General features: G+C 43.1%; 1 protein-coding gene across 20 annotated transcripts in view; it reads right to left on the bottom strand.

Moving 5' to 3' along the window:
- Nucleotides 1–14,374, bottom strand: part of PTK2 (protein tyrosine kinase 2) — a 252,734-nt gene that overhangs the window by 142,889 nt on the left and 95,471 nt on the right. For all 20 annotated transcript variants that reach the window (XM_067712794.1, XM_067712793.1, XM_067712804.1 and 17 more), the window contains one exon: nt 1,903–1,990. In XM_067712794.1, the coding sequence (XP_067568895.1) occupies nt 1,903–1,990 (88 nt within the window). The remainder of the gene's footprint in view (nt 1–1,902; nt 1,991–14,374) is intronic.

Below are 14,374 nucleotides of genomic sequence, written 5' to 3'. Positions count from 1 at the left end.
TAAATACATCCGTTAACTAAACTCTGTCACCTCCTTCACCAAAATATGAAGCTGGGCAGACGGCTAGAGGGCCAGACGCAGGGACGCAGAAGAGAGGCAGCCTGTAAACTAAAACCGCTCCGTAATGAGTAGGCCTCACACATGCTCAGCTGGAGTCCAAACAGGACTCTGCTTCGTTGAACGCAACTCCCTCTCCCATTCGACTCCGTATTATTATAAATCTTCAAAAGTTCCCACAAGCACCTCACCTAACACCTTACATTTCCTATATGACTTCTACTTCACGGACAAGAAAACATCTCAAGAGCTGGATGCTGCTCTCACAGGCTGGATCTTAAAAGCAGGAATATCCACTTACCTCAACAGAGAAATGAAACCATGTACCTTGCCCTCCTACCGAATCCCGCCCACCTTTTCTCCTTCCTGACACTGAGTGACTGGGTTGACGCCGTCGGCCTCTTTCTTCTTCATTTTCATGCTCCAGTTCGTTCAGTCTCTAGTCCTAGCAAATCCATCCACTAAATTTGCTTCCTACCACACTGTTGGACCTCCCAGCTTTCTAGCTTCCTGCCCAAATGGGTGACAAGCCCCCACTAGGTTACAGCCTTTTCAAGACCCAATCCATCCCGGGTACAGACATCACATCAGGGTGGTCTTATTTAAAAAAAAATTCTGATCATGACATTTGCTACTTAAATTCTATAAATGCTCCCAATTATCTGCAGGAGAAAACCTAAAACCCTCTCTTTACATGATGTGGTCCCATCTCTCTCACCCGTTTCCTTTCAAATCATTTTAGCTCAGATTTAAATGCACCACGTTTTCTAAAGTACCTCTCTTCCTCACCTACAAAGTTGGAGACTCCTTAAAGCAGGGGTCCGCAACCCCTAGGCCGTGGACTGGTACCGGCCCACGGCCTGTTAGGAACTGGGCCGCACAGCAGGAGGTGAGCGGCAGGAGGGCGCAAAGCTTCACCTGCCGCTCCCCATCGCTCCCCCCATCCCTCACATCACCGCCTGAACTACCACCCTCCCCGCTCCATGGAAAAACTGTCCTCCACGAAACCGGTCTCTGGTGCCAAAGATGTTGGAGACCGCTGCGTTAAAGGACGGTTTGCAGGGGAGCCGCCTGGACCCCAAACCTCCCCTGTGTTAGCACCTCCGCCCAGGCATGGCCACACCATTTGTGCTTACAAACAGCACAGGATTGAACACAAAGATGCTGTTTACAGGCAATCCACTAGACTGAGGAATTTAGAAGTACAGATTATGTCATTAATTTCTGCATTCTTGACCCCGAATAGACATTTAATGAATAATTTTATTAAAATAAAAAATTTCCCAGCGTATTTAATTGCAAAATTGTATGTACAAATGTCTCGCTGATATTCATTAGACTTTTTTTAAACTCTTCACAAATACTTACAAGTAACATTTATTTGACTGGAAAACTGTTTTGGTTCATTTATGCCACAAGTATTTATTGTCTAACTAACACGGGGTAAAAAGAAAGCTCCTTTTAGTGTAAAAAAGTCAATTCTGCTTTGTTGTGCAAAGTGCTATTGAGATTATACGGGTATAGTTGGCTCTGAATAAACATCTGACAAATTTGTTGATATTCAGGCATAATTACACTTGAATTAAAGACAGAACAATGGTTGTGTCACTTAGGACTTCCTGTCTCTACTTAAAAGAAGTATCTTTTAAGATTTGCCCAAGCATACAAAAATTCAGTGTCAACAATTCATAATTTCTTACTAATTATAAGAATCTCACTGCCCTACGGTGACAAATTTATATTCTCCCAAATGTTAGGTGTAATCTAATTCTAAAATAAAACCATGAAATAAATAGGATTCAAAGAAACAAAGAAAAAAAATGTTATTAAAGCATCCTCCTGTACCTGTTGATAGAAGAAATTCAGAGTTGGCTTGTCTTCAGTAAACTGGTTTAGAAATCCTTTTGGCAAATAACGAATTCTCAATTCATATCTAAAAAATAATTAACAAAATCAAGCAATTAGAAATAAGTCATTTTCTCAATTCATAGTCTACAAAATTATTTTGAGTGTGGCACTGCCAATTACTCTGAAATATTATTTTAAAAATAAGTTAAAATATAATCAATTAATCCGTCAATGTAAATGTTTTTTTTTTCAGCACAAAAACGTGCATGTGAGTATGCTACAGCTCGAGGATTCTGCAGGAGACAGAGCCTAATGAGAGGCCCAGAGGGCGCCCAGAAGTCCCTCCAGCCCCCCTGCCCAGGGGCAGCACCACCTTCCACTCCCCAGAGGTGAGCTCTGCATGCCTGGAGGTACAAAGGATGTACTCCCGTGTGTCTGGCTTCCTTCATTCACCAATATGCTCGTGAGACTCCTCCCTATCGAGTAACTGCAGTTTGCTCATAGCTGACAGTCCTGCACTGTACAATAGACCACAATCATTCATCCACATTACTGTGATGCCGTTTGAGTAGTTTCCAACTTGGGGCTATTAAGAATAATGCTACGAGCACTCTTTATATTCCTCTAAAAAAGTAATTTTGCTCAGGAAGCCAAACTTCAAGAATGGTCAAAACAAACGAATTTCACCAGAATGCTCTCTCTGTGCCTCATTCTGTGTATGTGTGTGTCCACCCATATGAACACTCACATGCATGCCTTTTGGTGAACATATGTACACATCTCTGCTGGATGCAGACCAGGAGCATCATCACTGGATCCTAACGAACACACACATTAGGCAGCGCAGATGTGACCAAAGAGTAAGGTAAAGAGCTGTACCAATGTACACTCCCACAAGCAGCACGGGGCGCTCTGGTTCCACTATTCCTCACCTCTACTTGGTACTTCTAACCTTTTCATTTTAGGACCTCTGATATTTACAGCAAGAGTACACAGTGGTTTTAATTAGTACTTCCTTGATGAGTAACACAAATGGGCACTTCTTCATTTGATAATTGACCATTTTTGGTTATCTTCTTTTGTGAAGTGTCTATTAAAGCTTTTGTCCCTTTTTTACTGAGTCGTCCCCCCACCCCCACCCCACCACTGATTTGTAGGTTTTTTTTTTTTTTTTGCAGTATGTGGGCCTCTCACCATTGTGGCCTCTCCCGTTGCGGAGCACAGGCTCCAGACGCACAGGCTCAGCGGCCATGGCTCACGGGCCCAGCCGCTCCGCAGCACGTGCGATCTTCCCAGACCGGGGCACGAACCCGTGTCCCCTGCATCGGCAGGCGGACTCTCAACCACTGCACCAGGGAAGCCCTGTAGGTATTCTTTACATGTTCTGGACGTAAGGCCTTTGTTAGACTTAGTGAATATCCTCTCCCACTCTATGGCTTGCCTTTCACTATTTTAATGGTACCTTTTAAAAATTATTTTAAAAATCTTTTTATTTTAACAGTATCTTTTGAGGAAGAAAGTTTGTGATTTTTATGCAGTCCTATTTATTCCTTTTCTTTTTAATAAATTATCTTAGTGTTTTGTTTATAAAATATTTGCCTACACAAAGGTTATAAAGATACGAATTTTTTCTACAAGTTTCATAAACTGATCTTTTAAAAATGTATTAGGCTCACAGGGAAAACAACGCAAAGTAATCAGTACAATTCTTTTGGTTCAATTAAGGGCAGAAAAAATGCAAGATACACATACACAAGTTCTGCTGAGATTTTTAAGTGTCCGTCTTATTAAAAGACACAATTGCCAAACAATGAGGTTCCACTGTACTTCTGCTCTCTGAAGGGGTCCCAGTAACTCACCGCAGATACTTTACACTGGGCAACTACTTGTAGAAGCACAACAGGGTTCCTTTATTTTGAGTTTAGGACTTACCAGGCACCTTATATGAACCATTTCCCTTAATCAACATAATAATCAAAGAACAAAAGTGTACTTATTTACATTCAGCAGACCAGGTGAACAATGCTGGCAAAAGCAAGCAACCAGTTCCCAGGCTGGAAGCTCCAGGATCAAACAGGCTGCAGGAGGCTTTGGTATTAATGTTACTCAATTTTAATGGTTTAAAGAAAAAAAAAACTGGTCCAAAAGTCAAACATTTGGCAGCCTGGCTCCACCTCCACGCTCTTAGCATCCAGCATCCTGATGATGACATCAACTAACGTTTAGGGACTACTCAGGATATGACAGAAATGGTGAGCAGCATTTTAACCAGATGACTTCTTTTCATCAGCAACAACCCCACAGAAGCAGAGAGAATGTGGGCTCTGGATCAAGACCGCCTGCGCCTGAATTCTGGCTCCATCACTCGTTCACTGTCTGCCATCACCTCTCTGTGCCTCAATTTCCTGATCAGGACGCCAGGAGAAGTGAATGAGCTGTCACTGCACACCATCACAACCATCTTGACGGTTTATCTACCTCATCAGTCATTACTCGACGAAGATTTACTTCGGCACTAACCATCTACAGGCACAATTCGAGAGGCTGGGAAGACATTAGTGAGTAAAACAGGCACAAAGTACCAGCCTTCAAAGAGTCTCTACTTTTGTGATGGAAGCCAGACAGCAAACACATAAGTATCTTTGAGGTGGTAGGTAATGTGATAAAGGCAAATAAGGGGAGTAACAAGTGATGAAGTACTATTTTATAAAGGGAGCTGGTGAAGGTCACTCTGACTCAGTGATACCTGAAGGAAGATCTAAAGGAAGGGAGTTATGCAGTTATGTGCGGGGGGGCGGGGGGGGGGGGGATGTGTAAAGGCCCTGAGGCCAGAGGGTGCTTGGGGGCAAATGCAGCTATAGTCACTGACCGAGGGCAGTGAGTAACAGGGCTTCCGGGGGGCGTGGGATCAGGAGCCTGCAGATCTCACAGGACCCTCTGCTCATCATGGTGGTGGTGCTCATCCCAGTGAGAAAGGAAGCACCAGGGGCACCATGGCCAGCACAGTAACATCACATTACTGAGGCCTAGCCAGGTGGTACTAGGTAGGGCAGACAACAGGCACCAAAGGGAGGCCAGGAGGGGACTGGCCAGAAATAGTGACCAGGTTACTATTTCACCCAATTTGCATAGATGGGGGAGAAACGAATTTTGGGAATTAGGTAATTTTGCCAAGGTGCCACAGCTATTAGGAGGCAGACCTGGGATTCCACTTCAACATGCCTGAATGCCCAGAGGCAGAATGAAACTAAGAGAAGGCACCTGTGCTTAGAAACAGAGAGGAACGTAAGTTGATCTTGGTCACGGGGGTGGGCAAGGTCTTTAGATCGTACCTGCTTCAGCCCACTACCGTCTAGCATATTCCCCCTCACAACCCTACGGAAACTTTGCTCAAGGCCTCCCACTTTAATTCAGTCCAAACACCTCACCCCAGTCCTTAAACCGCAGCACCTGAAGCCCACAGCCTATCCGCCCGCTCGCACCAGCATCGCCACTCCCTTCTCCTCCGTGAAACTCACCATCTTCCTCATACTTCTGCTGCTCTTCTAAGAGCCTGGCTGTGTCCTGACACATTTCCACGTCTCTGCTCTAGGCCACTCCATGGATTTCTGAGCAGCAGCTAACTACAACATGCCCCAGATAAAACCATCCTTTTGCTTCTACTAAGTAATATATTAACATTAATGCCACCAACAACTAACTTCCTCAGTCTTACCTCCAACTATGAGCACCAAGATAGATACCCACATGCTAACGGACTACTGATGGGGAGGGGCAGGAAATGTTTTTGAAAAGTTGAGCTGGATGAAGATCTCATAACCCTGATAGGAGAAGGATTAGCTGGTCAGACTGTGAGTAGTGAAATAAACAAAAGTACAATTTCACAGAACTACACAGATGACCCGCATAAACAATGTGGTGTGGACACCTCTTTCTTACAGTAGACTTCCAATTTAAAAACCCTAGAAGGAAGGGTAGAAACAGAAACTCACCATTTGGCAAAAATTACAGTAATGAATACTGCAAAAAAGAATCACCAATGATGCTGAGATTAGTGGGTGAAAATACAATGAGAAACAGAGTATATGCACAGTCTCTGTACATCCCCAGAAGATATTACCTAACTACAAAGGGGAAAATAATAACTTTATAACAGAGAAACCTGGCCACCACCTTACATCAAACGATCCAAGTTAAAACCGCCAGTAAAATGAGTCATAGCATCATCGAAGACTTCCTGCTAAAATGCAGTGAGAAAACCAACACCTTGGCTGTGGTGCTCTTCCCCAAATGCATAAGCTTAATATAATCATGAGAAAAAAAAAAAAAAAAACAGACAAACCCAAATTGGGGAACACGGTACAACCAGCCAGTGTTCTTCAAAAGGGTCAAGGTTATCAAAGACAAAGACAGCCTGAGGACTTGTCCCAGATTAGAGAAGGCAACAGGACACTGAGACACAGGGTGCTCTGATCTGGATCCTGGGCCAGAGAAGGGACAACTGTGAAATTTGATGACGTCTGTAGATTAGTTAATAGTATTGTATCAATGTTAAGTTCCTGGTTTCAATATCTGGACTATGTTTAAGTAAGATTTTAACATTTAGCGAAGCTGACTGAAGGGTACACAGGATTTCTGTGTACTGTTTTTGCAACTTTTGATACATATTGAGAATAAAAAGAAATTCTCACATACCTAAGACTGACTATTCTGTAGCTGTAATAACAAATAACCACCAGAACGAGTTTTAAACCAGCCTGGTCAATAAACATCAGTCTTGTATAGCCACAGACCGGCCAGAAATCTGTTCATCTTTGTGCTGTCAGTGTCTGGTGCAGAAGCATCCAATAAATGTTCAATTAATAAATCAGCAAATTTGGAAGTCCGTCCTGTTTTTAAAGGGGTCACTTCCAAACTTGTCAGAATGTTCCTCTATTTACTCTCTTACTGCTTTAAATCTTCTAAAGAACTCTTGTTGAATTCAGTGTTATAATGAAAGACTAGCTTTTCAAATTAAGGTATAGGCACACGGAATGTCATTTCAAGATAACATAGACAACTATCAAAATACAATCTAAAACTTCCTAAGCTACCATTAGTCATTTTCTTTTGTCATCTTTGAAAAGGGAAACCTTTCCTCTACATAAAAGACTTTTTTTTTTCCTGCAAAGGTCTGGAAAAAAAAAAAATCATCCCTTTGCAGAGCGAGGAGAGGAGCTGCTCAACAGCCGTGAGCAGGAGAATGTGAACCACATCTGATAACGATGAAAAGGACTTTCTTTTTCACTTGCTCTGCAGAAGCCCCACAATTCTCTCTCAAATGCCAAGAGAGCCTCCTCTCAGACCTGGCTCTCAAAGCCCTGAATCCTACACCAAAAGGACTGGGCCATTTAATATTTGATTAACCTGCTCAGAAGTCAGACCAGTCCATGTAGGTGATTCCAGATAACCAAAATTTAGTTATCAAAATTTAACTAGAATTTAATTATCTAGGTGCAAAACTTTAAAGTTTAAATCTGTTTGGTAGAAATCTCTCAAAACTGCATGATACCTTTTGCTACACTATAAACTAGGTATGGTACTGTAATTCAAACTTTTTTGGCTGACTCAAGATCCTAGCAAACACGATCTACCTAACCGAGATCTCCCAGGACCCCAGGGACAGATGAGCAAGTGCCTGGTCCCTGAAAGACTGGGAAGGAAGCAGGGCCCGTGCCTGTGCACGCAGCACAGTGGCCTCGGGCTCTGCCTTAGGACCCGAGGATTCCACACAAGTCCCTGAGGGCCCTTAAGAGGATGGGAGGGGGCAGGGTGCTCTCCTCACAGAGGCTCTAGACAGCGCATCTCCCCCGATCCTTTATTTACATGTTCAATATTGTCTTACCCATCTGATGTGTTCCCAACAATATTCTTAGGTTTATTTTTGTTTTTACTTTGTAAAAGTGTATCATGCTGTATGTCATCTCCTGGGACTTTTTGTTTTTTAACTGAGGTAAAATTCACATAAAAAGTAACCATTTTAGGGAATTCCCTGGCGGTCCAGTGGTCAGGACTCCACGCTCTCACTGCCAGAGCCCGGGTTCAATCCTGCTTGGGGAACTAAGATCCTGCAAGCCGCGTGGTGCACCACCCCACCCCGCGAAGGTAACCACTTTGATGCGTGCAACTCAATGGTGTTGCTATTTAGTGCAGTCACACAGGTATCCTGGGACTGCCTTTTGTCACATGATGGTATCTGTCTAAGATTTATCCACACTGTTGCAAGCCCTGATCATTCATTTTGACTAGTGTAACATTCCACTGTGAATATTCTGCAACTGACTTAACCATCACTGGTTATTCTACGAACGTTCTTGGGTCTCTAGCCTAGTGGAGAAATGCAAGAGTCTCTCGAGGACAGAACTTGAAGTGGAACAGCAGGATAGAAGGGCATGTCATGAGGATGCTATGCCATTTTCCCAAATTTTTTTTACCAATTTACATTCTCCCCAGCAGGGCAGGCAAGATCCTGTCAGATCCATAACCTCTCCTGCTATTAATTCTGTCAGACAACTTACTTTTTGCCAACCAGACAGTGTAAGATGGAATCTAATGGCCTAGATTCGTACTTCCCTGAGCACTGAGAAAGACGATAGTGTCTTCCTGTGATTACTAGTCAAACTTGTCTTCTCTTTTATGAAAATAGCTCAAGTCTCATGCCAATTTGAGACTTCATATTGATCAGTAGAATATCTTCTCCTAGTTGCAACTTGTTTCTGCACTTTTTTTTTTTGGCCGTACCTCACAGCTTGTGGGATCTTAGTTCCCTGACCAGGGACTGAACCCGCGCCCTCAGTAGTGAAAGCACAGAGTCCTAACCACCAGACCGCCAGGGAATTACCATTTCTGCAGTTTTGAAAAAACATCTTTTGATAAACAGAATGTTTTCACCTCATTAAAGTCAAATTTATTATTCTCCTCTTTCAGAGTGAATGTTTTTGGAGTATTAAGAAAACCTTCCTACTCTAGAGCCAAAGACACATTCAACTATATTTTCCATTAAGCTTTCTCTCTTTTTTTTTAAAACTTAACCCATCTCAGGTGGATTTCCGTGTATTGTTCAAGGTAGGCTCTAATTTTGTTGTTATTCTTCCTACGAGGATAGCCATTTATCAAATCAGCCCTTCCTTTCCCCAATGACACGTCATGACATCTCTGTAAGGCCACCCTGCCTGAGACAGTTGCGACCAAATGTGTGTGCTGCAGCTGCTTGTCGAGGTCTTAGAAGAACTAAGACTCCATTAAACAAGTTCAGATCTCAGGTTTATTTAACAATATGAAGAGATATTATAGCAGATACTGCAAAAAAGAAAAATCTATGTTCAAAAACCCCACAGGAATGGAAACTAATATCCAATTATTCTGATGAATCTGGGCACTTTCATTTGAATATTAACATCCTACTTCTCAAAACTAAAGCCAGAGCTGCAGTTACCCTCACATGTCCACCCATGGACTGAGGAGGTCTCAATGTTCTGTTTCTTGCAGTCACGTACCTAACACAGGAATAAAGAAAGAGCTGGTGCATGGACCCAGTTTCTATTATGCCACCCATTTAAGCTGTGTGACCACGGGCAGGTTATGAAGCCTCTCAGGCAATGTCTGACACACAGCAAGAAGCGTGTTAATATGAAGACTGTTACTAACGTAAACTAGTCCTGTTCAGTTCCTAGTTGATAATTTCATTATCACTGATTCAACTTCCACTTAAAATATTTTGTACTGGGTGCCTACTATATACCTGGCACGTCCAGAACCGAGCAGTGAATACAACGGAGTCCCTGAGGGACAGAGACTGTACCAGGCGGGCAGTGGGCTCTGTAGACAGAAAGGCTGGAAAAGGCCCTGGGGAAGAGGTGACAGTGGAGCACCTGCCCTAACGAAGGGAGGTCCAAGCCAGGCCGGAAATGGCAGACGAGTACACACAGCAGTTGAGCATCAAGTTCAAAAGCACCAGGAACAATCTGCTTGGTTTTTTCAAGAGCCAGTAAGAGCTCCAGTGTGGCCAAGGTCAAGCAAGTGAAAAGTTGGAAAAGATAAAGGCAGAAAGAGAAGTGAGATGAAGGGTTACTGTATTCAACAAGCAAGAAGGCTGGCAACAGAGAAGAGACCATCAAATGAGACCCTACCCTGAGTATCTAAGAAAACAGAAAACTAAGATTTCAAAGGGACCAGAGTCGCTCAAATGGAGGAAGGGGAGGAGCAGCAGACGGAGACGAGGACCCAGAAGTAAAATCACAAACTCAAGAGTGGGCCCCAGGGGTGATGGGGGGCTCCAGGGGTGACGGGGGGCTCCAGGGGTGACGGGGGGCCCCAGGGGTGACGGGGGGCTCCCGGGGTGACGGGGGGGCTCCAGGGGTGACGGGGGGGCTGACGGGGGGGCTCCCAGGCTGACAGGGGTCTCCAGGGGTGACAGGGGGCTCCCGGGCTGACGGGGGGCTCCCGGGGTGATGGGGGCTCCAGGGGTGATGGAGGGCTCCCGGGGTGACGGGGGGCTCCCGGGAGTTTCTGAGCAGGGACGACCTATACATTTCCTCGGATGTTTACAGTTTAAAAGATTTGTTAGCAAATTCGGTGAGCTCTACCTTAAACATATCTCGGTACAGCTGCTTCTCATTCCTTCAAGTACTACTCCCCACAGCCATCGTCTTCTGGGACTTTTTCCTGGGTTACTGCAATAACCTGTCCATTGGTTTCCTGCATTTATCCAATAAAGAGTGAATTTAATGCCAAAGGCAGGTCTAAGGTGGGCAGAAAGAGGAAGAGAGGTCACTGGAGCAGCCCCAAACGTCAAGGCTAAGCAGGAGAAGACAGACCGTGATGGTCAGTAAAAGAGGAGGAAAACCTTCACCAGAAGAGTCTGGTATACAAGAGGCTAAATGAAGGAAGTACACTCAGTATCCACAGGGGAATTGTTCCAGGATCCCCCGCAGACACCCAAATCCTCATATGCTCATGTAAACTGGCACAGCCTGCGTATGTAAGAGGCACACACCCTCTTGTATACTTGAAAGCATCGCTAGATTACTTATAATAGTACCTTATACAATGTAAGTGTTATGTAAATAGATGCTGGCACAGCAAATTCAAGTTTTGCTTTTTGGAACTTTCTGGAAGTTCCCCCCCCCACCAGAATTTTGTATCGGCGGTTGGTTGAATCCACGGCTGCGGAACCAGGGAACCTGTGGATGCTGAGGGCCAGCTGTATTTAGACAGGAGGAAGTGACTGCGGCCGTGAGCTACTGCAGAGAGTGGACTGGACGGCGAAGGGACAGACCCCGTCAAAGCCAGGCCCTCAGCAGGCTGGGCCTTTTCCTTTGAACCATAAATTATTATTATTTTTTTAAAATAAATTTATTTATTTTATTATTTTATTTATTGTTTCTGGCTGCGTTGGGTCTTTGTTGCTGCGCGTGGGCTTTTCTCTGGTTGCAGCGAGTGGGGGCTACTCTTCGTTGCGGCGCACGGGCTTCTCCTTGTGGTGGCTTCTCTTGTTGTGAAGCACAGGCTCCACGTGTGCAGGCTCAGCAGTTGTGGCATGTGGGATCAGTAGTTGTGGCTCGCGGGCTCTAGAGCACAGGCTCAGTAGTTGCAGCACACGGGCTTAGCTGCTCCGCGGCATGTGGGATCTTTCCGGACCAGGGCTCGAACCCGTGTCCCCTGCACTGGCAGGCGGATTCTGAACCACTGCGCCACCAGGGAAGCCCGAACCGTAAATTATGTAGAGATGTGTTTTTAAATTGCTCAATATACTGTTACGTGCAGGATCCTATAGTTCTACATTAGAAAAAATAGTTAGATACATAATTTTAAAACTAGTCTTTACTTACTATTGTTTGCGCTCTTCCTTTTAATTATTAGGAGAGGTAAGTTTTATTCCTTTAATACTAGTTTTGCTTTTTACATTTTGAGGAATGTCTAGGAATTTATAAGTTTAAGAGTTATGTCTATTTCTATACTTATTAAATTCTTGGTGAAATGAGCCTTTTATTGTTATGTAGTTGCCCTCTACATCCATAATAATTCTTGTTTGCCTGAAAATTTTTTGCACAGGATACTAATAGCATAATACTCATCTCTTTTTTTTCCTGGTTATTATTTGTCTGGTATACTTGTACTCATGTTTTATGTGAGAGTTATTCAAATTGAATATCAGGACTCATTAGTAGGTAGGAAAATTCTTTTTACTATTTATTAATTTATTTTACTTAAGTAGAACAAAACAGAATGACATTGAAGAGAAAACCCTTAGACTTTAGTGTAAATAATAAGGCTGAGTATGTTTTGTGAAATATGTAGGTCCGTTATTTACAAATAGCTCTGAGATACACAAACAGGTATACGTGCACTAAATCTCAAGGCAAAACACATTTCTTCCTGTAAGTCGAAGAAAAATGTTTGAACATCACTGTTTTGGATACAGCCTATAAATAGCAGAGAGCTAGAATTTACTTTTTAATCACACTCTAATACCCTCTGACCATTCACCGTTGGTATACCTGCATCTTATTCGTGATTTCTATTCACCCTGTTTCCCGTGCCTTTTCTCTATCTCTTTCCTTCTTTTTGATCCCTACGTTTCTCTAATACCTACTTACCCAACTACGGTTTAAGTTATATTTCTAATGTTTGAGCTGTTACCCTCATATTTAGCCGATATCTGTTCTTGAGGGAATTTAACTGTGCAAACAAATACAGGCTGCCAGTTATATTTTCCCACCACTTTGAATGTATAATCCCCCCATTGTCTGGGCATCAATCATGCTGTAAGAAGTCTCAATTTTTCTCTGCTTGCTTTTTTTTTTTTTTTTTTTTTTTTTTTTGCGGTACGCGGGCCTCTCACTGTTGTGGCCTCTCCCGTTGCAGAGCACAGGCTCCACACGCGCAGGCTCAGCGGCCATGGCTCACGGGCCCAGCCGCTCTGAGGCATGTGGGATCTTCCCGGACCGGGGCACGAACCCGTGTCCCCTGCATCGGCAGGCTGACTCTCAACCACTGCGCCACCAGGGAAGCCCTCTGCTTGCTTTTAACATCCTCTCTTTTTCTTTTGTACAACACTATTTTACTATAATTTGTCGAAGTATGCGTTTAGTTTTATTCGCCCTGTTTGAGATTTTTTGTTAATCCTGCATTTAAGGATGCACATCACTCACTGATTCTAGAAAGTTCTCAGCTATTTTCTCTTCAGATTATTTCCTCTTCCTCATTCTTCTTATTCTCTTCTTCAGAATTCCTGTTAGAAAAGGGCTGACCTTCTCATTCTCCATGTTACATAAACCTGCTTTCATAATTTCCATCTGTTCATCTCTGTGCTACGTTTTGGGCAAATTTTCTCAGATCCACCTTCCTGTTTACTGAGTTTTCATCTATGTCTAATCTGCTGCTTTATCTATCCAATGATTTCCAGAACTTCTGTTTTGTTCTTTCTCAAATCTGCTTGGTTGCTTCACAGCCTCCTGTTCCCCACTGGCACTTTAGAGCAATCTGCATTAACCCTCACACTCTGGACGATGCCACGCATGTATCAATGGTATCTCTGATCACGTTTTCTTCTCTCATCGCCTCTACCGACGATCCATGCACCTTCACTCATCTTCTAAGCCTAGCTACACTCTCAGAGTTTTGAAGATCACATTATTCCCCTTGGGACAGGCATGTTGATTTTAAAAACCCATACTGTGAAGTCAGATAGCTAAATCCAAATCAAAACTGTGTCACAAACTATCTATGTGAATGCAGCTTAAATCAATTTTGTTGTGCCTCTGTTTTCATCTGTAAGATAAGGATAAAGAGTCTTTACCTCCTAGGGTTTGGGTAAACGAAATATACAGTTTACAAATTACAAATAAATAAATCATAAATAGCACACAGCTGGCACAGTGCCTGGCTCTTAACAGCCACTCGATGATGACAATACATCAATGTCATCATCTTCATCAGTATTAGCAGTAGCATCTTCATCACCCTTCATTTGAAGAGGGTCAGCCAAATCTTCCTTACTTTTGAGGATCCAGGCTCCACTAAAAAAAACAGCCTACTCAATTTTACTTGAAATTAGGTCAAATAAGTTGGCTTAAAAGAACAAAAGCAAAGCTTGTATACACAGGGATCTACATTCAACACTTTACTGAGCACTAAAACTATTGCTATAATGAAGGCTGCCTCTGACATGTCTGCATGAATTCAGAAGGTAATGAAGTTGTGCTGATTAAAAACACCTAGAGGTATTTTCAAGTAACCTCTAGATATTCTTAGGTTTTAAACACTTATTTAATTAATTGACCAAATAGATGGAAGTCAAATCTTTGCTAGCCAGTGATGAAAAGCAACCAAACTATATTCTCACGGACTATTTTGTTAGCTCGGTTTCAGCTATTCGCTAAATTTGAAAATACGACAATATTTCTTTGATAAACCGTAATTGGGTCAA

The sequence above is a fragment of the Pseudorca crassidens genome, chromosome 17 (genome assembly GCF_039906515.1).
Source record: "Pseudorca crassidens isolate mPseCra1 chromosome 17, mPseCra1.hap1, whole genome shotgun sequence".
Taxonomy (NCBI): Eukaryota; Metazoa; Chordata; class Mammalia; order Artiodactyla; family Delphinidae; genus Pseudorca; species Pseudorca crassidens.
This window is presented reverse-complemented; position numbering and strand designations above follow the sequence as displayed.